Source organism: Microtus oregoni, unplaced genomic scaffold (genome assembly GCF_018167655.1).
Source record: "Microtus oregoni isolate MIOR12 unplaced genomic scaffold, Mior012 000001F_ref0000356, whole genome shotgun sequence".
In the NCBI taxonomy this organism is placed as follows: Eukaryota; Metazoa; Chordata; class Mammalia; order Rodentia; family Cricetidae; genus Microtus; species Microtus oregoni.
In genome coordinates, this window is record NW_024543060.1 from 68,530,150 (window position 1) to 68,556,521 (window position 26,372).

At 44.5% G+C, this 26,372-nt stretch overlaps 1 protein-coding gene across 1 annotated transcript in view; it reads left to right on the forward strand.

Moving 5' to 3' along the window:
- Positions 1-26,372, forward strand: part of Tph2 (tryptophan hydroxylase 2) — a 100,084-nt gene that overhangs the window by 7,429 nt on the left and 66,283 nt on the right. Inside the window, exon 5 of the mRNA XM_041670759.1 lies at positions 4,605-4,672. Coding sequence (XP_041526693.1) covers positions 4,605-4,672 — 68 coding nt within the window. The remainder of the gene's footprint in view (positions 1-4,604; positions 4,673-26,372) is intronic.

Below are 26,372 nucleotides of genomic sequence, written 5' to 3' on the forward strand. Positions count from 1 at the left end.
CCAAAGCTACAGAGAAACCCTGTCTCAAAAAACTTAAAAAAAAAAAAAACCAAACAGTGGCTTTAGTCATCTTTACTAAAGCTTTTAATTATTTCCCCTCTCTCACCCAGTCTCGGTGGAACTGGAATTAGTGCACGCTGGTTCACATGATTTGGAGGATGGAGACTACATGGATACCAGCTGCTAACTTGCAGAAAGACCTTGCTGAGGTCCATGTACCTCTGAACCTTGGGGTTCTTGAATGTAAAAAGCGGAAATAGAAATTCTTATGGACCTCAAAAGGGTGTTTGAAAAGCCTACTTAAGAAAGCAACCAGAAGGCAATTTGGCAACAGGAAATGCCTAAATTCAGTGAGGGAACTGTCGTATTAAGCCATCCAGATCAATATGGAGACAGTAGAGGTGCTTTTGAGGACCTCCCATGTCTAAAGGCTCCCTTAGTGGAGTTTTAAAAATCACTTACCCCGGAGGAAGGAGTATAGCCATTTGGATGAAGCCACCGCAGGAGCCACTGACCTTGCTGTGAACAAGAGGTATTCCAACACCAGGAGTACATTTTTTTCTGTGCTTAATTTTATTCCATTACTCCCAGTCACACCTGCTTTATAATATCTCCACTTATTTCCTGTGCAGCCACTTGAAATTATTGCAAGTACTTAGCCATCCCCTATGTCTCTTGCCATTGTTATAAGCACACCAAATGTTCATTATGCAAAATCTGATATTGGTAAGCTGGTGCTTTTGTGAGTTTTTATTTGATGTGGATGGGGGGGGTTGTCTAAGCACTTCTTACATCTGAGAATGATTAAAGTTCTAGGAATGACAGAGGGACTCTTGCTGTGGGATAGTCCAGGGAGGGCTTGGAACATAAATCATGCTGTGTTGTGGGATATTTTTTTTTAACCAGACAAAGATGTGTTACATTTGTTTATACTGCAGAATATTATTTTTACTGTGTAAAGGTTACTTTTGTTTGTGCTGCATTTGTTCAATGATGTGAGGATGTGTGTTTAATTATGAAAAGATGTGTTGCATCTGTTTCATCTTTATCAGACCAATCAGTTGCCCTAAGAAAGAGTTGAACAGCCAATAAATAGGCAGAGAAAGGATAGGCGGGGTCAGCAGGCAGAGAGAATAAATAGGAGGAGGAATCTAGGCTCAAAAAGATAAACAAGGGCTGGTGAGATGGCTGAGAGGTTAAGAGCACTGGCTGCTCTTCCAGAGGTCTTGAGTTCAAGTCCCAGCAACCACATGGTGGCTCACAACCATCTGTAATGAGATCTCGTGCCCTCTTGTGGCCCGCAGGCAAACATGCAGGCGGAACACTATATATGTAAATAAATAAATAAATAAATTCTCTGGCTTTTTGGGACCCTAGTCTATTTGGATGCACACCTTCCTAGGCCTGGATGGCGGGGGGGCGGGGGGAGGGTCTTGGACTTCCCACAGGGCAGGGTACCCTGCCCTCTCTTAAGGAGGGAGGGGAGGGAGGAGGGTTAGTTGGGGAGCGGGAGAGGAATGGGAGGAGGGGAGGAAGTGTAAATTTTTGAACGGAAAAATAAAAAAAAGGACAGAGAGGATAAACAAAACAAAATGAGAGAGAAGGAGAGATTGAGGGACATGCCCAGGGCAAGAAGCTAGGCAGGTGCCAGTCAGCAGACATAGAGGAGCAATAAAAGTAAGATATACAGAAAAAAGGTAATAAACCCAAAGGCAAAAGGCAGAGAAAGAGAAAGAGGTTAATTTAAGTTAAAAGAGCTAGCCAGAAATGTGCATAAGTTAGGCCAGGCATCCAAAACTAATGGTAAGTCTGTGTCGTGATTTGGGAGCTTGTTGGTGGCCCCAAAGAAACACCTGGTACTGTGCTGCTTTGAGAAAGTGTTAAATACATGGGCCCGCGGCTCTCAAATCTTAATAGACAAAGAAATTGACTGGGAAATACTTTGAAATACAGTGAATCACTAAGGAGGGCTAAGAGTCTGCATGTCTTGAGAGCTCCCAGGTGAAGCTCACACTGGGGGATATGGATCCAGGATTTTGACTTGCCAGGGCCTAGACTTGGAGGGTCTTCCAAGGTGTGGTCCAAGATTCACTCTTCTGATATATATATATATATATATATATATATATATATATATATATATATTTATGTATTAAAAAAAGAAACCTCAAGACGCTCCCCAGAAGCTCAGGCAAGGAGGCTTTCCACCAGCAGACTGGGTAGGGGGGTCTGTGTGGAAAAGGGTCTGTAGCAGATTCCATGGGGTCCAGGTGTGAGAATTAGCATCCTAGCTCAGCGAGGCTCAGCTAAAGTGACCCACTTCAATCATCTGTGGGGAACTAAAAAAAAAAAAAAGTATGTCCTCGCTTTTCAGAGCTTAAATCAGAATCTCCGGGAGGAAGGGCCAGGTTTGAAGTATTATTAAAATCGCCCCAAGTGGTTCTAATATCGCACCAGGCTTGAGCTGTTTGAGATGCCTGCTTGAGTTGCCTCATAAATTGAACTGGGCACATTAGGGCTCAGGCTGAGTCTTCAGTTCACTTTGATTTAATTTGGGGTTGGGGTTGTACAGGAGGCTCTCTCTGGGTCCCAGAGTCACCAGAGTTTTACAAATAAATATATAAGGTTGCCCAGTAGAATTGGAAAAAATTTATCATTTATCGGAAATTGAAACTGGAACTGGGCATCTTGTATTTTTAGCTGGTACCCTACCCCTGGCTCCAGTTCAGAATGGGTAGCCAAAACTGGCGCGTGTCTGGAATGGCTGATTCCGTTAGCTAGCGCCTCTTACTATGCCAGTCCGCGGATGAATTCAGGACGCTCTGGATGCCCCGCGCATTTTGTAATCACTGCCACTCTGGGCTAATGAGGCGTGATGAGCAAATCTCTCTCTTGTGTCCCTGGAAAAGGTGCAGGTGTTTGCTGAGGCGAGGGTTGAGAATCTTCTGGAAACCAGCAGATTTTGATGCGGTTGCCATGGTGTCCAGCCTGGCAGGAACCGGGGGACAGATGCTATGCTTTTCATGGGACTCTTTTTTCCCTTTTTCCTGGCCTACTTTCATTTCGAATCATGAATGTGCTTGGAATTCTTCAGCTTTCCCACCCCAGGTAGCCTGTTTTACTCGTGAGCGAGGAACCCACTTGCCAGCATGATTCTGTCTACCCTCTACAGCAGGAGACCTTTTATTTAGGCCAAAGACCTATTTGTAAATGTGGTAACTATAGTCACAAGCTTTGTCTATAAGCATTTTAGGGTTTTACAAGCCTGCCTACCAGCCTTTGTTTAAACAATCTGAATTCCAGGCCCAAAGAGGGGGAAAATGCTGGTTACTGTGTGTGGGTTTCCTCATTTTTACAGAGTCTTAGTGTGATCTGAGGCGGTATTTTCCTCCCTCCTCCATTGCTAACTCTGGCTATTCCAAAAAGAAAGGTAACCCTTCAGTCATGTCCAGCACACAGCTCCATGAGGATTTTGGCCTTGAGCCCCATTCTCTTTCAGCTAGACAAGAGAATCAAGTTGTGAAAACTTGAAATAGTGAGTTGGTGTTCCTATTGAACATCCTACCTTGCAGCAATGACTGTATTGTTACTTTGGCAGCTAGACCCTGTAGGTACCTCCTTTACCTACCGTTGAATCTTATAGACCCTGTAGACTACACTCTGGCTTGTCCTATGTGGTTCATGGCTTTCTATCTCCTGGCTGCTCATGGTGGTATATGCTTATACAAGTAAGAAGTAGACACAGTTCCTCCAGGACTTTTGACACCTTGAAGAAACAAATCCAGAAAGAATTGGTTGTCTTAGTATGAAAAGAAAAGGAAAAAATGAGAAGCCCATTGACGTGAGGAGAGATGGTTGGGTAGACCAGGAAGTAGAACAGGGAAACTTGTCAGGAGTTCATGGGAGCAAAAAATGACAGACTCAGTATTTAATTTCCCAAAAGGACGAGGTTAAGTAAAAATATTTTTAAATTATAATTGGAAAATTTAGATAAAAATCGGGCAGTTGGCGAAGACACATTAATGACGGAGAGTCCCTCAGTGGGATGAATGGAGCTAGCCTGCCCTTGTGCGTGAAGCTTGTCCTCGTGTTGCATGGTGTGATGGGAAAGTACAGCAAAGCCTCTTTAATTCGCGCTAATTTGGGGATTTGATAATTACTCGGAGCGACCGAGTCTTTAATAGATGTTTCATTTATTAGTTATTTACACACAGCAATTAAAATTTGGTTAAACGCGTCAAACCTGTTTTAATGAATAGGCTAAGATTAACCAGTTATTAAGATCAATGACTCGTAAATGATACTTGAAAACCTAAAGAAACTGGGGAAAATAGTAGTTTACTTAACTAAGCCCCGCTGCTTGCCCAGTGGGAAGGTAAACTTTGGCCCAAATTCCCACACATCCCAAATTAGCAGACCCAGATGGAAAGAGGTTTTACTGTAAGCACAATTCGCCTTTGCCCATGTCATCAAGTCGGTCCCCTGAGGATAAGATTTACATTTGAACTGAACACTCAATAAACACCACAGTGATTTTCTTTTAGGCCTTCGGTGGCTAATTTTTCGGCACTTTGTTAAGTAACTTAATCTTTTTTCTGTTTAAGGGATTTAAGGACAATGTCTATCGACAGAGGAGGAAGTACTTTGTGGATGTGGCCATGGGTTATAAATAGTAAGTACCTACGTAACTCTTTCTTGTCAATGGCTAGTTGGGAAAAGCGTGTGCTGTGTTAAAACAGCGCTGCCTTCACTTTAGCTCTTGCGGAAGACGGGCACGGACTGCTTTAAACACTCTCCCACTCCCCTGGCTTTCAATGCTAACTCTGATGTCTGACATCTGGGTGTAATTGTGGCATAATGAGACCTGTGGGCCGCATGCCAAGTGCTACATGGACGACAACCCCTGCATTTGCAGCTCCATTAAGGCAAGGAGCCATTTCCGCTCACTCCGCCAGGCTTGAAGACTCTGCTCCCATTTTCCTTTGACTTTTCAATAACTCACTTCAGCGTCCAGCTTCCCCAATGAAAGGAGAGAATTAGGCAAAAGTGGGCAAAGGAATCCTGTAAGCAACCAGCCTAGAGCTAAAATGTGCTTGCTTTCCATGGACAGGAAACTATCCTGCAAATCGGATGGATTACGGGAGAGTTTAATAATCACACTGTGGGGACAACAAGGCTGGGGTGATGTTGGAGTGAGGACTGTATTGTAGATGGTGATCAGAGGCAGTGACAGCTGGGCGTGTGCACTCTAGAGGGTGGTCAATGGTACTGACAGCTGGGCGTGTACACTGTAGATGGTGATCAATGGTATTGATTGCTGGGTGTGTGCACTGTAGATGGTGATCAATGGTAGTGATGACTGAGTGTGTACATTGTCGACGGTGATCAACGGTATTGATTGCTGGGTGTGTGCACTGTAGACAGTGATCAATGGTATTGATTGCTGGGTGTGTGCACTGTAGACGGTGATCAATGGTATTGATTTCTGGGTGTGTGCACTGTAGACGGTGATCAATGGTATTGATTTCTGGGTGTGTGCACTGTAGACGGTGATCAATGGTAGTGACGGCTGAGCATGTGCACTGTAGATGGTGATCAATGGTATTGACGGCTGAGCGTGTGCACTGTGGACAGTGATCAATGGTATTGACAGCTGAGCGTGTGCACTGTAGACGGTGATCAACGGTAGTGACGGCTGAGCGTGTGCACTGTAGACGATGATCAATGGTAGTGACGGCTGAGCGTGTGCACTGTACGCGGTGATCAATGGTATTGACGGCTGAGCGTGTGTGCACTGTACGCGGTGATCAATGGTATTGACGGCTGAGCGTGTGCACTGTACGCGGTGATCAATGGTAGTGATGGCTGAGCGTGTGCACTGTACGCGGTGATCAATGGTAGTGATGGCTGAGCGTGTACACTGTCGACGGTGATCAACGGTAGTGACAGCTGAGCGTGTAGCTGGCAGGGATGTGTGTGCTTATGATAGGCTCTGCTTGGAAGAACAGAGTGAGCGTCAGGCCCTTGTTCGTGCTCTCCTCGCTGGTACAGCTTTCAGGCTTTCCTTTTCCTGGTCTAGGACCAACAATATGACGTTTGTCTTCAGGACAAAATGTAAATGCATGCCTGGTAGGGGAAAGATTTTTTTTCTTACTTTAGTTGAGACTAATTAAGGGGTTTGCTTGATTTCAGAGGCAAATGTATCATTGATGAGGATTTAGGATGCCATGCGTACTATAGAGGGCATCGGTGTTGCCTGCTTGCTTTCTTTTTTTTCTCTCTCTCTTCCTATTTCTTCTACTCTTTACCCCCCTTCCCTCCTTTCTCTCATCGGGCAAGTAATCTGCTCATTCCTAGCTTCCCTTCGCTCTCTAAAATGTGTCCCTCCCTACTCCTAAGGCCCAGGCAACCTTCATCCTTTTACCATTGTGCTTATAAAAACGAGAACTGTATGGCACAAGCTTTTCCACAGTATCTATTCTGTTCCAGGCAGTGTCTTCCCCGTGCTGTGACTTTCTACCTCAGCACACGTGACTTGCCATGGCCCACGCCTAGTCTCACGCCTCCTGTTGCCCTGCCCTTGCTCTCTATCCCTGTGTGCCAAAGTATCCCAGGCAGCTAGCCGGGAGAGGACCCTGGTGGACTGAGGTCACTGTTCAGAGGAAGCTCCAGACACTGGGCCAAGACAAGCTGATCTGGTGGTGGTATGTCCCAAGGACCACTCATAACAAAGGCATTGGCCTGAAGGAAGTGCATTTATATGGGGAAGAGGGGCCAAGTGTTGTGGGGGTTTCTGTCCTGCCAGGTTCCCACAGTCGTTTCGACCCAAAGAAATCACACAGAGGTCTACATTAACTCTAAACTGATTGGCCTGTTATTCTTGTATATGTTAGCCACATGGCTCAGTACCTTTTTTTCAGCGAGGCAGTCACATCTTGCTTCTTCTGTGGCTGGTCCAGGACTGCAGAGGAATGGGCTTCCTCCTTCCCAGAATTCTCCTATCCTCATTGACCTGCCTCTACTTCTTGTCTGGTTGTCCCACCTATACTTCCTGCCTGGCTACTGGCCAATCAGCGTTTATTTAAAATATAATTGACAGAATACAGACCATTCTCCCATACCAGACAAGGGTTGTGGGGGGGGGGCGCACCTCCATAGTTAAAGAGCTGAAGGACTCGATACTTACAACTGAGTGCTCAGGAGACTGAGCTAGGCGTGAAGCTGCCAACTCACCTGCTTCTCAGAAACCAGCCTCACAGAACCCTCTCTGCTATCCTGGGGAACAAGAGGAGCTCTTTGGTCCCACGGCAGGAGAGGGTGTGTTGTATCTGAGTGCCATTTGGTAGAATAGAGAGTCAATCAAGGAGTGCTCACCCCAGAGACTTTGTAATCCAGCATCATCAAAACCTACCCCTCGGATAGTGTGCTGAGGCTAGACTCTGCAGGCAGACTAACAAAGCACTTTGAAGCTGGAGTTGGACTGTCTGGGTTGAATGGAGAGCTGGCTGCTCTGGCTCCTTAAGCCCCTTCATCTGTGTGGTGTGTCTATCAGCAGACCCCGTCTGACAGGGTATAGCAGGGATGTAGAAAGACGACGCATGCACTGTGCCTGGCACCATGCCTGGACCCCGATCGGGGCTCAGCGCGTCAGCTGCTATTAGTGTCTTCCTGCTATGCTTTTGCTTGCTCATTAAGATACCGCCGGGTAAACTGATTATTTCTGTGCTGACAACAGTCCTTTTCATGGAGGGATTTCATAAAGAGAGATTATACTCCCATTTTTCACGTGTGAAAGAAGCTGTCAAGATACTGGTAACAAACTGGCAGTTGTCGCGGGTGCTGCTTGGGCAACGGGTTGAGTGGAGAAGTTACTTATGAGTTGTTAAAGCCAGGAGAACATGACCCGGGGGCTTGTGCAGTGCAAAGAGCAAAAGATTTCACCTCAATGCTGCATTTCCTCCAACTTGTGTAGCCAAGGTTTACCCAGGTTTGAGGATGAGTAGAGGATAGCTCACTCAATGTGCACAGTCAAGCACGTGTGTGTGTGTGTGTGTGCGCGCGCACAAGTACACATCTGTGTTTACAAGCTCATGCGTTTGGGCTCCCACGCCTGCTGTAGTCAGGTGGAGGAGGGGCACAGATACTAAGAAATTCCAAATGGACCTAAGACTCCTGTTTTTTGTTTATAGAAAATGATGGGGTTTCTCACTGAGCTAGGTGGTTTCTAGTGCTGACGGCTGAGTGTACAATGTTGAAAATTAACTACTACTCCAATGACTTAAAAGAAGGTCCTTCTAGTGTACTTTGACCAGATTTTGCAAGCCCGAACTGGTAGTACTGGTCTGAGGACCAGATTATTTGAAATTAGCGTAGTATTGAAAAAATAGCATGCGAGGGACCCGCCAATTGTTTGATGACACAATTAGGATCTTTGGGGGTGGGGTGGAGATGGGGAAATACTGGTCAAGGGGGGTGCTGTTTCTGATTGACTGAAGGAATAAAGGAAAAGTACCCAGATATTATTTAGAGCCTTTACTTTAGACCGCCTAAACACAATTATAATTTGTCAATATTCAATACATAAAAATAGGTACTGCCTGGCATGGGGAGAACAATTTGACCTCCGTGATTACGCAGGGCATCCTGGACTCTGGGGAGCGGTGGTAGGTACATGGTCAGAAACACTGAAAGCGATGGAGTACAGGTGTTTTGAGGTTTTGAAGGGATCACAGGTTGTAGTCTGAGGGGTGTCTCGGGTAAGAAGGAGAAAGAGAAATGAGATACAGAATAATATATATTGAGAACACGGCCAAGAAGCCCTCCAGGGGACTTGTGTTGAATACTATATATTTTTTTTATGATAGTCTTGAAAGGATAAAACAGGGGGGAGAATCAACACAAGCAGAGAAAAATGAAAAAATTCCAATGTGTGATGAAAAAACAGCAGGCTCAGAGTCCATATGACCGTGAACTCCAAAGAGGTGAGGGAGCGGAAAAGCGCCTGCATGCTGAGAATTGTCAATAGACGCCGCTCAGGCACAGGTCTGATTGACAGCGCAGCTGAGAAATTTGATTGATTACCCAGAGGCCCGCAGCCGCCCGCAGACAGGCCCCTCCGCTCAGTGTCTGCAAGGGCTTAATTGTCTCACCAATAATAGCCCGGGAAACAGTCATTAGTGCAAGCTTTATGCCTCATGGCAGACCTGAGAATGAACACCCAGCCCAGGGAGGGCACTGTACGAACCTCTGACATGCAGCTCACACCCTGTCCTGCGCAAAGAAACCTAGGATAAGAGAGGGGAAGATGCCCCTCACTGATGTGATGGGATTGTAGACTTGCAGTTCCAAGGAAATGCAAGTGTGTGTGTGTGTGTGTGTGTGTGTGTGTGTGTAGGGCATATAAAGGAAGAAGAAGAGGGTGGCTTTGGTGGTGCAGCTCCCAGGCGAGTGGGAACCTCTAGGTTTTCTGTAAATGGCAACCTTCATGTTTTAATCCATGTGAATGTCTCCACTGAATTGCTGGGGAGCGAGATTGAGGAAGAAATCAGTCATACAGTTTTTATTTTATTTTGTTCTTAAATTAACCAGCAAATAAATTTTCTCCCCTTGGAGTCTGGTTTAATGATTCCTCTTCAACAGTGTGTATGTATATTTAATTAAATCATATTTTTTGGTGGGGGTAGTGGTGGTTATTTCCGTTTTATTCTCTTGGGAGGAGGCCTCAAGCTCCGACTTTCATTATGCCGCTGTTGTTTGCTTAACTTTATCTCCAGCGGTAGTGTGATCCTGCCTGGACAGAAATGTGATTTTCCTGGATGAAATTAAGGTGACACACTGGCACTGTTCCGTTTCTAGCAACTTCTCCCATGCACGCCCCAGAAATCTGTGAAGTAAGTTGATAGACAGCTGATGTCCCCAGGTAGGCTAGCAGGAGGGGTTCAGAGTTCCAGACCTAATTAAGGGTTGGAACCCCTGCCCCATTTCCCCATGAGACTCTTGGTAGCAAATTCAGGTATCCATGCGATTTCTTACATTTTTACATTTCTTTTCTCTCTTTGTTTCTTTGTTTCTTTCCCTCCTTCCTTTCTCTTTTCTCTTTTCTCTATTCCCTTTCCTTCCCTCCACTCCCCTCCCTTCCCTTCCCTTCCTCTTTCTTTCTTTCTTTCTTTCTTTCTTTCTTTCTCTCTTTCTTTCATCCTGGCTGTCCTGGAACTCACTCTGTATACCAGGCTGGTCTCAAACTCACAGAGACCCACCTGCCTCTGTCTTCTGACTGCTGGGATTAAAGGCGTGCATATGCCGCCACCACCCAATTTCTTCCCTTTCTTAGCTTAAATTTTCTCTGTAAAATGGAGATTAAAAAAAATCTCTAGTGCTTCTCTTCTGGGATTATGCTGATGATTAAATGAAACAATTGGGCCATTGCTGTATAATGTATCTCATCATGATAATAATCTGCGAACCCAACTGAAGTCTTGGGGTTTACACAGATGTGCACACCACTCTGGGGGTCCTGACTGTGTCTCCTTACTTCTTTTTTGATCTAAGTGGGAATCGCAACTTTACTGTTCATCTATTGACTGGTCCGGACACATTGTTTAGGATTTTTCTGCCTCAATTTCCTTTCGGCAAAATGGAGATAATTCTGGCGCTACCTTACAGGACGGTTAGGCTGCTTTGACAAGTGAACGTAGAATCAACACGTAGAATGGCCCTGTGGAAGCCTGCGCAAGGGTTTGCCGATAGCTGTCTGCCTTTTGTCAGACTCAGTGTGCCAAACCCTTTAGTAGTACCCTTTGTTTGCTCTCTTTCCCTTGACTAAGGTTTTCTTTGTCTTGACGTCTGTTTGATCTTTATACCGTATTACTCCTTTCTGCATGACAAACTCTCCCCAGATTTAGCAGCTTAAGACAGCAGACGTTTCTTCTTCCACACTGTATGTACTGCTGAGAAGCTGGAAGCAGCTTATCTTGGGTGGCTCTGGCTCAGGAGTTCTAACAGAGTTAGAATGGCAGTCTTCATAGCCCTGCGGGGGTTGGAGATGCCGCTTCACTCTGGTTACCAAAGGGCAGTTGGAATGTGGCCTCATTTTCTTGCAATAGGAGCTGTCCACTGGGCTGCCTAGATATCTTCAGGCTATTTCAGTTGACAGCCTCCAAATCAAGTGTTCCAACTGAGAGAGCAAAGCCAGAATGTGCAATGTCCTTTAAAAATTATTATTATCGCCGGGCGGTGGTGGCGCACGCCTTTAATCCGAGCACTCGGGAGGCAGAGGCAGGCGGATCTCTGGGAGTTCGAGGCCAGCCTGGTCTATAAGAGCGAGTTCCAGGACAGGCACCAAAGCTACAGAGAAACCCTGTCTCGAAAAACCAAAAAAAAAAAATTATTATTATTGTTTTTCTTTAGATTGGCAGGGTCTCATGAAGCCCAGGTTTAGCCTTGAACTCACTATATTACATTTATATTGTGTGTACCTGTGCTATACATGTGTGATTATTATATATGGCATAGGTGCGCTATAGTATGTGTGGAGGTCAGAGGACAACTCATAGAAATTATTTCCCCCCTTCTACCATGTGGATCTCAGGGATCAAATTTAGGTTGTCTAGCTTGGTAGCCAGTGCCTTAACTTGGCCTTGAAGTTTTGGGCCTCCTGCTGCCACCTCCCTGGGATTATGGGTACATGCCAACATGCTTCCTGGGGATAGAATTTGGGAGCGTGGGCTGCTAGGTAAACCTGCACTGGCTGAACCACACCCAGGTTCCGTGTTGCCTTTTATAATCTAGTCTCGAGAGTGACATATTGTCATTCTGGCAAGACTCTTTTGGCTTCGCAGATCAACTTTGAAAGTGGGATAGATGCTGGGCGGTGGTGGCACACGCCTTTAATCCCAGTCCTTGGGAGGCAGAGGCAGGTGGATCTCAGGGAGTTCCAGGCCAGCCTGGTCTACAGAGTGAGTGCCAGGACAGGTTCCAAAGCTACACAGAGAAACTCTGTCTTGAATAACAAAAACAAACAAACAAACAAGCAACAAAAATGGTCAGGTGTCAGGGTTTTGGGGGACCATTTTGGGGTTTGGTACCACATACATTTAGTTTATAATTCATTTCTTCAGGACCCTCTCTAGTTGCTCTGGCATGGTGAATGCTATAGTATTATTAGCCGAGGTAGAACAGTGTCACAGAGTCTGTCAGATCATGTAGGCTTCAGAGTTCTTTGGAACTGGGTTTGAATTCCCACCAAACACTTACAAGTACTGTAGCCATGATCTTAAGTCCCAGTGCTCTTAGAAACCGGGCATGATCTCCATCTTGTATATTTGAGAGAGCTATCAATTGTTAGCCAACTTCAAGGAATATTGTTCTCTGATAGATATTATCATCACAGGTTAAATTGCTAACGATTCCTTGATTCTATGCCATCAATTTTAAGGCTCATCTAAATGAACAAGTGACCTTTCCGAAGTGGTTGAGTCTGTCTCTCGCTCTCTTAGATTACTGGAGGTTGTTAGAAAGTATTTGCACATGGGAGCAGCTTTTAGCTTCTTTTAAATAAACCCACAATTTGTTTCTTTAGTCTGAAGAAGGCTCTCTTCCGTCTTAGGCTGTCAGTTGAAGCTAGGCTTAGGCTGGAGGGTTTGGCTTGGGGCTGGACCATATTGTCCTCATTACTGACGGGCTAATGATGCACAGATTGTAGGTTGGTTTCTCAGCTCACATGTTCAGGGACCAACTCCCTTTTATTCAGTTTCCACCAAGAGCTGGGCGGTCTGTCAAGCCAGATTGACATTCTGTCATTCTGTCATTAACCTCTCCAGCAACTTTTGAGGTAGATGTCGTCATTATACTTTCTTTGAAGATGAGGGGACTCGAGTTCTGAGATACCAAGAAACTCGAGATGACGGATCCTATCACCTGACCAAGCCCGGTCAGTCATGTTTTAATTCCTCAGAAATGGAGCGCTAAATTGAACAGGAGACCTTAAAGCAGGCACTTGCAACACTGGAGTGATTCCCTGGCTGTCTGGAATGACTTCAAAAAAGGATCAACCTTCTTGGGGAGCCAATTTGTAGAATTTAAAAGTCTATCTTTGCCCAGAAGGTCACAGTTTTTACTTTTCTTTCATTTTGTTTTGAAGTGTCTCTGGCACTTAGGCCTGACTTAGACCATGTTGAAAATAACATCAACAGAACCAAGAGATCTGGTATTTAAAAGAAATTGCTCATGTCTTTACAAAAGTCTCAGCCTAGCTGAAACGCGCAGTTCTCGTCAGAACTTAATTCCCTCGAACCTTTTTGTAGTCGGTATTCCAATCAGCCCTGTGTGACTTCAAGGCTACACTGCCTTTTGTAGGTGTGGCTGAAGGACATCCGTCTGGCTCTAGGCTACTAGTCAGCTCTGTGTAATGCTTTCCCTTAGCTATCTTAGATGTGAGAATCTCTCCTCCCACCAACGTCTACGGTCCTGCAATCGAGAATGAATTCAAACAAACACAGCTGGGCCGAGTCTTCAGAAACAATTGCCGGGGATTTGTTACTTGTTGCTATTTTCTTGATTAGTTGCTATCCTATTTATTTCATGATTATTTTTTATTTATAAAATGATACCCTCTGTGATTGGCTCTGCATCTTAATACTTAGTCAAAGACAGGCCCTAAAATGAAACAGCCCCAAAGGGAGACTAGCGTATTTGAGACATGCAATCGCCAACCCAGCGGGCACATTCAGTTTGGGTGAGCCCGTGCGTGTGGCACGCAGCTCAGCTGGGGAGAGCGAGGGAAGGGTTTCTCTTTTTAACATGGGGCGTGTTGATGCTACTTTTCCATACGCAGCAAAGCAGAGGGGAAATCTTTAACTACCCCCTCTTCCTTACCCACCCCATCGACATACTAAGGGATGTCAAAATGAAGCTTAACAATGTGCAGGCAGTTGTGAGTGTTGGAACGGGTGCATGAATCCAGTAGGGCTGTGTTCTGGAAGGAACCGTCCAGACTTCCAAGCGAGCGTTTCCTTTCCCTTCTCTGGTCTCTGAAATCCTCTCATTGACTACACAGTTCAGCAGGGGGCAGTCAGCGGTTTCTAAAGGAAAGATGGATCAGAGCCAAAGGAAGGTTAGTTTATAGGCCTGGAGCAGCAGAGTCTGCTCAGGGACTGAGAACTGCATACCGGGGTTTCTCCTGGGGAGCTTTGTGTTTGTACCGGAGACCTCCTGATGCCTTTCCTAAGAGGCATCTGTGATTACTGCAACCTGCAGGAAAGTGACTGGGGTGGCTTCGCCTCTCCACCTTTTCTAGAAATTTCAGTTGACCCTAGCATCTCTTGTTTCATGCCAGAGGAGGCATGATTTATGGATCCTTCTTCGTTTCGGAATGCAGCTTAAAGGGATGCCTTCCTAACTGGAGTCACGGGTGCCACTTGGCCTGTTTTTAGACCGGCGAATCTTAATTGGAAGGGAGGGTTAAGTCTTCTCAACAGGGACCAACTTGATTTAGGGGTTGCAAGTTTTCATCTTTAAATAAATAATGAGGCTTTCTTTGTCAGTTTTTCTGGCAGGCGGTCACCTTGATGAACAGTGGGCTCTCCTTTGATGTGAGGGAAAGTTTTAACTTTTATTTCTTTCCTTTTTCTTTTTGAGGAGAGTCACCTTAGGAGCAAATATGCGCTTCCTCCCTGCCTGGGCTAATTTTATCCTTTTTCCATTATCCTTCATTGATTTGCTTTCCCAGGTTTTGAATGAAACCGAGATATATGTGGCTGTTTGGGTCCTTCTGCCTCCTGCATAAACACTAGTTGTTGATGCTTTAATTTCTCTGAAATGGAGCGGTAAATTGAAAAGTAGAACAAACCCAAATATTTGTAGTTCTGGGGTCATTTCCCTGACGACAAGGCTCATTTCTGAGGGAGGGTCACATTAGCGGCTCAAGAATTCCTCTTTCACAGCATCTCAATGTCCTTGCCTACAAGGCCACTCCTCTTCTTTTTTTTTTTTTCCCTTTTTCTTTTCAAACCGCCTCGTGACTTCCATTTGACTCAGGTGGTACCTCATGCAGGCTGAGCGGAGCAGTGGAACTCAATGACCCGGGCTTTTAAACTCTCTAAGGTGCAGAGTAAAACGTCTGTTCTTTACGGACGGACGTCTCAGCCTATTTCAAACGCACAGTTCCTGCAAGTATTTAAACGACGCGAGGCTCTATGGGAGAATCATTTTCATGCCAAATGTTTCCCACTACCTGAAGTTTAGCTAAATGACTACAAGAAAGGGAGCCCAAGAACTGCAAGGGAAGACAAAAGGGGAGATTGATTTGGAGAAAGGTTTTGCTTTTCTATTTTGTGGGGCTCGGTGGGTTTTGAGGTGTGTGTGAATGCCGTGGTGGGGTGTTGTCTGATTATAGCATGGCTCTCACAACTGTGGAAAACATTAACTCAGTGTGGCCCTGTGTCACTCACTGACAGGGACAGAGGGTGCGCCGGATCCTAACGTGTTTCACAGAGAAAGAGGCAGGGATATTTTTTACTTTAAAATGATTTCTGTGAACACGAAGGATTCAAATTACTTCCACAGTCCTGTCCTAGAGTTGAAAAGATTTATACGGAATGGGGCTGCTTTTGTCAGCCCCAGACCTATTCCCAACCCTGCAGGGAAGTGATGGAATTTTATTCATCTTATACACCCCGAGGGAGGGAGTCAGCTACACTGAGTAGCTGTTAGGTACTAGGCAGTGCTCCCTGTGCATTTCAAACGGCATCCTGTTCAGGCTTCAGTTTTGCAACTGTGGAAACAAAGTCTCGCCCCAGTTCTGGGTTCCTACTGGATACATGCATACCTTGCACCAACTTCTGTCGATTAAGAGGGGTCTTTGGGTTCAGTGCCTAACAGCAACACTGGGCAGCTCACAGCCGCCTGCAACTCCAGTTCCAGGGGGTCTGATGCCCTCTTCTGGTCTTGCCAGGTATTGTATACATATGGTGCATATCCGTGTACTCAGTGACACACACATATGTAACATAATAAATACTTAGAAAAGTGAGTCTTGGGGCTGGTGGTGTAGCTCAGTTAGTGGGGTGCTTGCCTACTATGTACAAAGCTCCTGGGTTTGAGCCCCAGTACCACGTAAATTGCACATAGGGGGAGGAGGAGGAAGGAGGATTAGAAGTTAAAGTTTATCCTTGGTTATAGAGGGGCTTGATGCTGGCCTGGATTACATGAGACCCTAGAGGAGGAGGGAGAGACATAGGTAGAGGGGAAGGCAGATGAGGAGGGAGAAGGGGGGAGAGTATGTGAGAGAGGACGGGGTCTACAGAGCTGGATTAGCCAATTCTGAGTCCTTGCTGTGCTCCTTATGAGCTGTTTGGCTCAGTTTTTTCAAGCATATATTGGGGATATTAATTGTTTTCTACAAATTGAGAATAGTTTATGTAATGAGTGGCCATATTATTGTTACTGTTTTGGTTAGATGGGCAGATCATGGATGGTTGCTATTATGAACGTGATTAAGGCTGTGAGCTGTCAAATTAACCAGACTACCAATAAAAGGGCCAGGGCCACAAGTCGGCAACATTTATTTGTTTTTGCTAGCCAAGTTACAAGACAAACCAGATTGAATTTGGAGTTCTGAGCAAATCTACCTGTGGGTACCTTCATTTTAGTCATCTGGGGTGGTTGCCTGCCATTGGTGACTTGGAAATTTTAGTTCTTTCCTGTGTCAGGATCTTTTTTTTTTTAATTTTATTTTTTTTATTTTATTTTATTTTTTTATTAAAGATTTCTTCCTCCTCCCCGCCACCGCCTCCCATTTCCCTCCCCCTCCCCCGGTCAAGTCCCCCTCCCTCATCAGCCCGAAGAGCATTCAGGGTTCCCTGACCTGTGGGAAGTCCAAGGACCACCCACCTCCATCCAGGTCTAGTAAGGTGAGCATCCAAACTGCCTAGGCTCCCACAAAGCCAGTACGTGCAGTAGGATCAAAAATCCATTGCCATTGCTCTTGAGTTCTCAGTAGTCCTCATTGTCCACTATGTTCAGCAAGTCCGGTTTTATCCCAGGCTTTTTCAGACCCAGGCCAGCTGGCCTTGGTGAGCTCCCAATAGAACATCCCTGAACGATCTAAATAGACCTGTTAGTCCTGTGTCAGGATCTTTGAGCTTAGCCTCTGTGTGTATGTTGAACACGAGCATGTTGATGACTGATAAGGTCTCAGTTGTTGCTGTTAATATTTAATCTCATGGTAGATTTTTGTAGATGAAAATCTCTGCCCTGTGAAAAGGACTTTTGTCAGGGTAAGAACATGTCGGGAAACCCCATCCTAAGGTGCATAGGAACAAAACGAAACAAAAAACCCGCCCAATTTCCAGGACTTAAAATCTTCCCTCTCCCCAGGTTCCTTAGGTGCTGGGATTTTATTTTAATTCTGTGTTTTGCAAAGGAAGCACCGATATTAACACCGTGAACCGAACAAAACTGATGATTCTGTTTGCAGTCATATAAGTGTTCCTTAGGGCCCAGAGCCTCGTTTACGAAAATTCATGTGCGCAAAACCCATTTGCAAAAGCAAATAAAATGCGTGATCTCAAATGGTCTTTACCTGGCAGGCCTAAGGGGGTAGTTGAAAATGTCTGTGCCTTTATGTTTGTCCTCCGGTGTGGCTTTGCAGCCACGCCCCCTCCCCATACAAGTACCAGATCACTTGGACCTCTAGGGACCCTGGCATAACTCACTGGAGGGTGAGCTGCTGCAAACGCTTCAGTTTCCATTCGTGGGAGACGTCGGCACATTCTCACGCCCTGTGTCCTTGAAAGTGTTTTGGCACATTCCTTCTTTAGGTTACCTAGCCCGAGAGGCATCCCTCCGCATTTAGCCAAGTTTTACATATGTTTTCTTCCTTGGTGAAAATGATGCGTACCAGTATGATGCGTATGGTACTGGGAGTGTCTAGACGGGATGGGAAAGTGTTGAGGAAATGAGGAAAAAGAGACATTGCACGACAAGAAAAGAGTGACGAGAAAGCTCATTGGGATCGCAGGATCTGTAGTTGCATTTCCCATAGCTCAGAATACACGAGGCAAGGATGAGGTAAGACAAAGACTTGTGTGCCGACTTCCTGGAGCACAAATGTCGTTTTTCTCAACACTTATGATTACAGCCCGCTTTATGCTCATTGGTTGATTTACTCGTTCATCAAATATTGTTTATTGAACATCAGTATATTGCAGCTTTCCCTCTAGGTGTCAGATATAAAAATGAACAAATCAACAAACTAAGCGGTCAGCCTTACACACACACACACACACACACACACATGCACACACGCACACAAGAAACACTAAATGGAATTATGTTCTATGTGTGTGTGTGTGTTTATAAATACATATTGTTGATGTTGGAGCAGGGAGAGGAAGGGGTAGAAATAAAGTGTATACAGTATTTGTGTATGAAATTATAAAATCAAAAAATTAAATTAAAAATGAACAAAGCAAATAAAGATTCTTACATTGAAGCATATATTCTCATGAGTGACAGATTTAGAATACTGATATATACTACTGTGATTATTTTAAGATTATTGATTATGTATTGGTTGTACACATCAGTTGCATTCAGTGTGATTTTTTTTTCAAACATGTCCACTGTGGGTCCTAATAAAAACCCATGGTCTCTTTTTCCAGGCTTCTCTCCTTCCAGGTTGACTTTTTAAAAAATTTCCATATATGACAGAGAACATACGATTTTCACTTCTCCGTGTTTGGCTTATTTCATTTCATATTCTGTCCTCCAGTTTTTTTCTTACATTCCCGTACTCTCTTTTATATGTGTGAATACTTTGTTTGCATATACGTATAGGCATGCAGCATCTGTAGAGGTCAGAACAGGGTGTTGGATCTCCTTGGATTGGATCTATGGATAGTTGTGAGCTACCATGTGGGTCCTGGGAATTGAACCTGGGTTCTCTGCAAGAGCCCAAGTTCTTTTAATGGCTGAGCCATCTCTCCATCCTCCTGAATTCTGGAAGTATAATTTTACCAAACAAAAGAACTGTGGGCATTTCTTCTACATCCTTGGAAATCAGTATGACAAATAACATTTTTTGTTTTGCTAAACCTTAATGGATTTCATCCAACCCACTTGGGGTGGGGTGGTTTTTGCCTGCCAGCATTTTTTCCTAATCTCGCTTGCATAAACCATTACTGCACAACCATACTTTTCTACGTTGCCTGGGGACAGGTGACTTGATGTCACAGAACGTTACGATTGATCACTGACTGTCAGGAAGGACCCTCCTGTGCTGCTGAAATTCCTGGATACGGGCATTGCCTCAATTCTGAGAAGTATAATAAATGCTTAATAACAATTAAAAGTGGATGTAAGTAGCATCAAATTAAACATTATATTTGGTCAAAGGCAGGCTATTAAGATTGGGAAATGGTGGTTTTGTTGTTGTGTGTTGTCATGTGCTTGTTGGGCTAGGAAGGAAAGGCCTGCACTAGAGATGGCTCCCGGAGGACGACGCAGCAGACTGTGGAGAAAATGCCTCTCAAGGCTGGAGAACGAAGATGGAGACTACTAGCCTCGAAGTTCCTGTAAACTTTCTCTGCAGGCCCCGCCAAACCCTTGGAGGATGCCTAATTGCTAATGAGCTGCAGAGCTGATGAATTTTCCATTCATCTCTTCTCATTTCCCTTCCATGACCCCATGTAGAAGTGTCAATCAACAGAGACATGCTAAGCTGGGGAGAGAGAAAAAGATGAGGAAAAGTTAAGAGGCAGAGTCTATTCCAGGGAGATTAACAGCTCTCGACTATGTAAGATGCCTTCTGCCCTGAGGAGTGTGTCCTGGGATGAAATAGAAAAATGAATTCTTTGCTGTGTACCTTTATTTTCTTTTTAAATCAGATTCACCCATCTCCTTAAGTAATTCTCCATTTCCCTTTTGCCCTGTTTGGTCCTTGCTCCTGAGAAAACCCAACCGTTTCAAAGAATGTGATAGGGGCTCTGTTTCATCCAGTCTTGCCATCTCATTGTTAAACATCATCAGTTGCAGCCTGCCGTGTCTTCCACCACTGAATAACTGAATTGCTTCTCCACACTGGGGCTCCTCTAAGATAACACAGGCAGAGAAACATCATCTTGTGTTGGAAATTCTAGCAGGAGGTGGCCTGGAAATATGCCGCACTCAAACAGTTTTTCCAGTTATCCAAATTTAAAAAAAAAAGCGTAAGAAAAATACATTGCTTTTTGTAACGCTGGAGAAGATCAAGTGAACAGTTAAGAGAAATGAAAACCTTGTTGCTTATTGATCTGGCTGTAGAAAGAATTCCCTTCAGTTCTAGTCTCTGTGGGGCGTGGTTCCTTAGATGTCTGTGTCAAAATATCTTTGGTCAACACCTTTGCTCTAACAAGCTCAGAACTTATACAGCTTCTGTCTGCACTTGCCCACACCTAGGTTTGTCTGTGCCCCTTTGAATCTCCTTTCTGCAGACAGGTAAGACTTTCAGGATCATTTCCTGGTTTCCTAGAAGAATGGACTTTCTTTTTTCTTCCTCCATCCTTCCCTCCCAGTCTTTTCTATGATACTGAGACCAGGGCCTTGTGCATACTAGGCAAGTCCTCATCCCCAGACACCCATTTTTCATGTGCATATGAGTGCACCTGTGAACACGTGTGTGCGCGTGTGTGTGTATGCATGTGTGAGTGTGTATGAATGTTTTGTGTATGCATGCGTGTTTGGGTGTGTGCATGTGTGAATGAGTGTGTGTGTGTGAGGTATGTCGTGTATGCATGTATGTGTTTGTGTGGGTGTGTGCTTGTGTGAACATGTCTGTGTTTTCTGTGTGTGTGCGCATGTGTGAACACGTGTATTTGGACATTTTGAGTGTGTGTGTGTGCTTGTGCAGGTGTGTTTCATGGCTGTACTTAAGTGTGTGTGTGTGTGTGTGTGTGTGTGTGTGAATGGAATGCACGCATGTGGAGGACAGATATTGATGTCAGATGTCTTCGTTACTATTTGCTTTAGTTTTCTGAGGCTCGTTCTTGCACTGACCCTCTCATTATCTGGACTGGCTGGCCAGTGAGCTCCAGGGACATGCTTGTCTCTGTCCCTGCTTCCCTCAGAACTGAGGCTGCAGATACTTTCCACTGTGCCTGGTTTTCACCTGGGTTCTTGAGATTTCGGCTCAGGTCCTCAAGAATGCATGGCAGCCTCTTGATTGACTAAGCATCTCTTTAGCGCACCTAGGGGTTTAAACACACAAGAAGAAAGATCCCTCTCCCAGCTTTCGGTATTCCCAGAGAGAGGCTGTCACCTGAGTAATCTGTCAGGGTTTATCTTTTCCCCACTGTCAAACCTAAATCTCCGCAATGGCCATCAGATCTTTTCTTGTCCTGTCCCCTCAAAGTTGAAAAATCCATAGCTTGTCATTCTGTGACAAGAGTGTAGAATCGGCAGTGACTAACATCTACCCAAATTCACATCAGCTGTTCTGCAGGCAGAAGAGCCTGCTGGACGCTTTCACTGAATAATAACTTCGGTGGTTGTTGTTGAGAATTCCACAATCCCAGCTAATTTTATAAAAGTGGAGGAAACTCCCTGGGTAGCCAGTGAAATATTTATGTGTGGTTAGCCTGTTGAGGAGGATCGTATTGTTGGGATTTATAGCAACACAAAATACTTTTGTTTTCTTACTCATTGCTTTCAACTGTATGGTGTTGATTCCCACTTACCTGCAGAGAAGCGAGTTCCTTAGCAACATCTAATTTCCTGTCATTTCCAATTATTAGGGAAGTCTCATTTGGGTATTTAAGACCAGGTCCCGTTCCTTTAGAAAAGATTAATCTCAAACTTGATTCAAAGAGCATCCTCTCTCCCCCACAGTTATTTGGATTAAATATGTGTGCGATTTTTTTATTGGTTTGGAGGCGTCTTTGAGCCTGAAATAACCTCTTTTCCTTCTGACTCTAGATTCTGTGGAGGAATTATTGTCTGTCAGGTAGGACAGAGGAAGAGAACATATTTTTTTTTTTCATAAAGTTGTTAGAATGCCCAGGGTGGGTCCTAGGCCATGTTCACCCTGGTTCAGGCAACTTCTCTCTGACAAGGCGTTCTCTGTAAAGTGCTGGTCTCTGCACTGTGCTGTACGTTGTTTTCTGAAGGTACTGTCCTCCTTTTCATTGCTTTGTATGCAGAAACATGATCTGCTTGCTCCCCGGGCCTTTTCAGCCTTCACGTTCCTGATCCTTCTTCAGGATTGGGCACACTGTTGCTTGGGACCCTGCGGTGCCTCTTCACATGAGGTGAAAGCACCCAGCAGGGTCTTCTGCCTGCAGAGAAGGGAAGAGCGCTGGATAGGGCAGGCTCTCTAAGCTTCCTCCCACGCACAGCACACTGGATCGCCCGGAAATCTCTGCATCTTGCTGAGCATTAGGCTATAAATTCGTTTTAACCTTACATCTCAGAGGGTACATCTCAAGAGGGCTTCCAAATGATGCCCCCGGGACAGTTCTCTTCAGATGACAGTACCGCGGTGGGTGTGGACTTACTGTTGTAAGGAGTTTCACCTGGGAAAGTGAACTCACCAGGAGTGTGTACAGTCTCTAGAAATGGTCACGTGAAGGGGCTCTAACATTCTGACAGAGGGAAGAGGAAAGAACCTGATTTTTCCATTAAAGAAATCAAACATCGACCACAATCCTAACCATCTCTAACTCCCCATAGCCCTGGCCGGTGACTTCTGTGATCTGACAAAAAGGAAGGTATGGGGGAGAGTTGGTTGGCAGAGAGGACCTGTAAGACAGGATTGACCTCAAATGCTGGGGGTTCTCTCTAGAACGCGGAATGTTGAAGTCACTTTATTGCTAGTCTATAGCAGAGCTCAGGATGCTGAGATAGGAGCCTGTTATGCCCTCATTTTAACATGTACCCACTGAGAACAATAATGATATATATGTGTATATATACACACACATATACGTGTATATATATACACACACACACATATACATATATCATATGTAATATTCCAGACCTCCAAAAATCAGGGCACATTTTTGGGCACTCTTCTTAGGTGGAATTATTAAACAAATCCAAACCAGCCCAAACCAATAGCTGCCCGCTAACCCACAGCAAATGCAAAGAAATGCAGCATACTTGGATTTTCCTCACGACTGTTTTTATTTTTCTCATTGTCAGGTTCGAGCTGTTGAAACACGGGGCAGCAGACATAGGCCAGAGACTGAGAGCACTGTTGGCTCTTCTGGAGAACCTAGGTTTGAGTTCCAGTACCCCCTTGATAGCTCACAACCACCTGTAAATTCAGCTCCAGGGCATCTGCTGCCCTTCTCTGGCCTCTTCAGTGCAAGAGGTGCACAGGCATACATTTAGGCAAAACATCCACATTAACATGCATTATGATGATAAATAATAAATTTAACGTGCTATTAAAGTAATGATATAATTTAAAACATCTGGATGGCTTTATATTCCTGGTGCCCCAACTATATCTTTATTCTGTCGAGGAACCCGGTCCGACCTCATGTCTCATCAAGAAACTTAAAAAAAAAAATTGTGAAAATGCCTTTTGTGATCTATATGAATACAAATGCTAATATTGCAGGCATGAATATAGGCAATATTTTCACACTCACACACACGCACACACACACGCACACACACACGCATGCACACATACACACACATGCACACACACACGCACACACACACGCATGCACACATACACACACACGCATGCACACATACACACACACGCACACATACACACACACGCACACATACACACACACGCACACACACACAATACACACACAATACACACACACACTCTCACACACACACACGCACGCACGCACACACACACACACATGCATGCACACCCGCACCCGAACCCCTTAGTTTGGCATGTGACATGAGCCAATGTCAGAAATGCACTTTTGATCTCACTAGTATAAGCAAATCAGGGAAGACCACTGTTTTATGCCACAAAATAAGCCTAGCTCTGAGGTTTTAGGCAATGTCTTGGAGTTTCACTTTCTTTATGTATGAAATATGGAAAATAATAGTATCTATTTATGGAGCTGTGAGAATCAAATGGGTTAATTTACGGACAAGCACTTAACCTTAAAAGAGTGTGGCATGTAGTCATCTCACCAATAGTTGATATTTTTATATACTTGTTGAAACTACATAGAAAATAGGAACTTCTTACGTTTCCTGTTCTTTGGATATTTTTCAATTGATATGAAATGGAATAACACAGCCTTTTCTTTTTGATGAAGTTTAAAACTATTTAAAGAATTGTCCAGAGCAGGGGTCCAAGTGGCGTGAGAAATCACTGCTCCAGGAGAGCGGTGCCTCACCTGGACTCTGGGTACCAGCAGGATTTTAGCCATCATTTCAGCGAGCAGGTGAATGAGCTCCCATGGCGGGGATGAGAATATCTGCAGCCGTCCATATTCCCAAGACTGAGCCATGGGAAATTCATCAAGTGAGAGACCTGCACAATTCTCTCTTCCTGCCCTAATTCATACTTACCCTTCTTTTAGGCTTTGTTGGCTCCATCCAGTGTGCCTTTGAACTGCTGGGTGTCTGCGGATTGATACCGAAAGGAGAGGTTGACCTAACGATTCTTCTCAGATGGCTTTTCAGCGTTTCATTTATTGTTTCGGCCCCATCGCTTTTCCCCCTTCAGATCATGCGCGGCTCTTAGTAGGTTTATTGGCTTTCCTTGCTGAGATTGATTTAGATGGGTTTCTGGATCCAGAGGCGGCCCACTTATACATTTATTTCTTGCATCTTTTCTCTTTTTTCTCATATCAAGCTTTTGTTCTAAATTCACCAAGGGTGTTAGGACTCAGCACTCTTGCTCTCCCCAGCAAATATTTGCCAGGTTGTAATTTAATTTTTTATCAATGGCCAAATTTAAACAGGGACAATCTTATTTTAATTTGCTCTGCATAATCCCTCCTTTTGGTACTTAGCAGAAGCAAATGTTAATTTCTAGTTCTTTCTCTGCTATGCGTTATTCCTCCATTTCTCATGCATTTTAATTAAAAATACAAACAATTTGGGGGCAGCAGGAACTGCATTTGGACTTCAGTGTTAAACAGAATGTATTTTGACAGGAACAGAAAAATATGTAGAGGGCTGGGTTTGGGAGCCAGTGAGGAGATTTCTTTGGGAGCCTCTTCTTCTTGTCCTGTTCATCTTTGTTACGACCTCTGGGATGTTCCAGAATGATCTGGTTCTTTGATAGTGCCCTGTTGCTGCAATGAGCTGAGTGGGTGGCAAGGATTGTTCTGTCTGAGGGTGGGCACCTCTGGTGACCGCCTGCAGTAATAGTTTGCATTTGAACTGCCAGGTGTGTGTGTGTGTATGTGTGTGTGTGTGTGTGTGTGTGTGTGTGTGTGTGCATGCGTGTGTTTACTATTTATAGGAACAGAATTTCTGTTTAAGAGACAGGGTAGCTACTGGGACAAGCTGTTAAAAGCACACTACAATAGATTTCTCAAACTTAATTAAAAATACATAGCATTGTAACCCAGGCTAGCCTAAAAGTTGCTATGCACCCAGGCTATCCTTGAACTTTCCCTGCCTCAACTTCCCAAGTACTGGGATTACAGATGTACTTATCTTTGAGTACATGGATGACTATGATATTGGAATAGATATCATAGTCAGATGCTAAATTCACATTTAAGTTCCTTACTTAACAGCTTGCAAAGGTACCCAGCAATGGTCCCATTATCTCACAGGTCTCAATTGACACTGGGAGCCGTGTTTTTGGCTTGTGGCCACTATCTACTGTTAAATCAGCTCCTCTTGTTACCGTTTTATCAGGGAACTCTGGGTACTCTGTAGTCTTCATGGCCAGCTCAAGCTTGCCTCCCCCAGGGAGCCTTTCATGACTGCCCTGATCCAAGATGACCTGTTACTAGTCAAATCCAGCCACCCTCACACTGCTGCTTATGGGCCCATAAAGAGGCATTTATTAGGACATAGGTAGATTTTCTTTATCCATTTTCTCTATGGCTGTTTTGAGGGTACTGTAGCAGAATTGTGGCAGCGATCACGTGATCCCAAAGCTCACAGTATTTGCTTTCTGGCCCCTTTTCGGGAGAAGTTTATTAACACTCGTCTAGAACTAAGAGGACTTCACATGTCTGCCTTTCAGTATGACCTGCAATAAATGTTTCTTATTTGTCAGTTTACAAAAACTCTTCTAAATTCAGCACAGACTTTTAGTGTTTGCCAGACATTTTGGGCTCTGAACAAATAATCACAAAATTACACTTGGAAATTGGGGTGAGTCTGGGCAAGGAACAAAGAAAACTCAGGAAGCAATTTTATTTTCAACCGAATAATCCATTTAT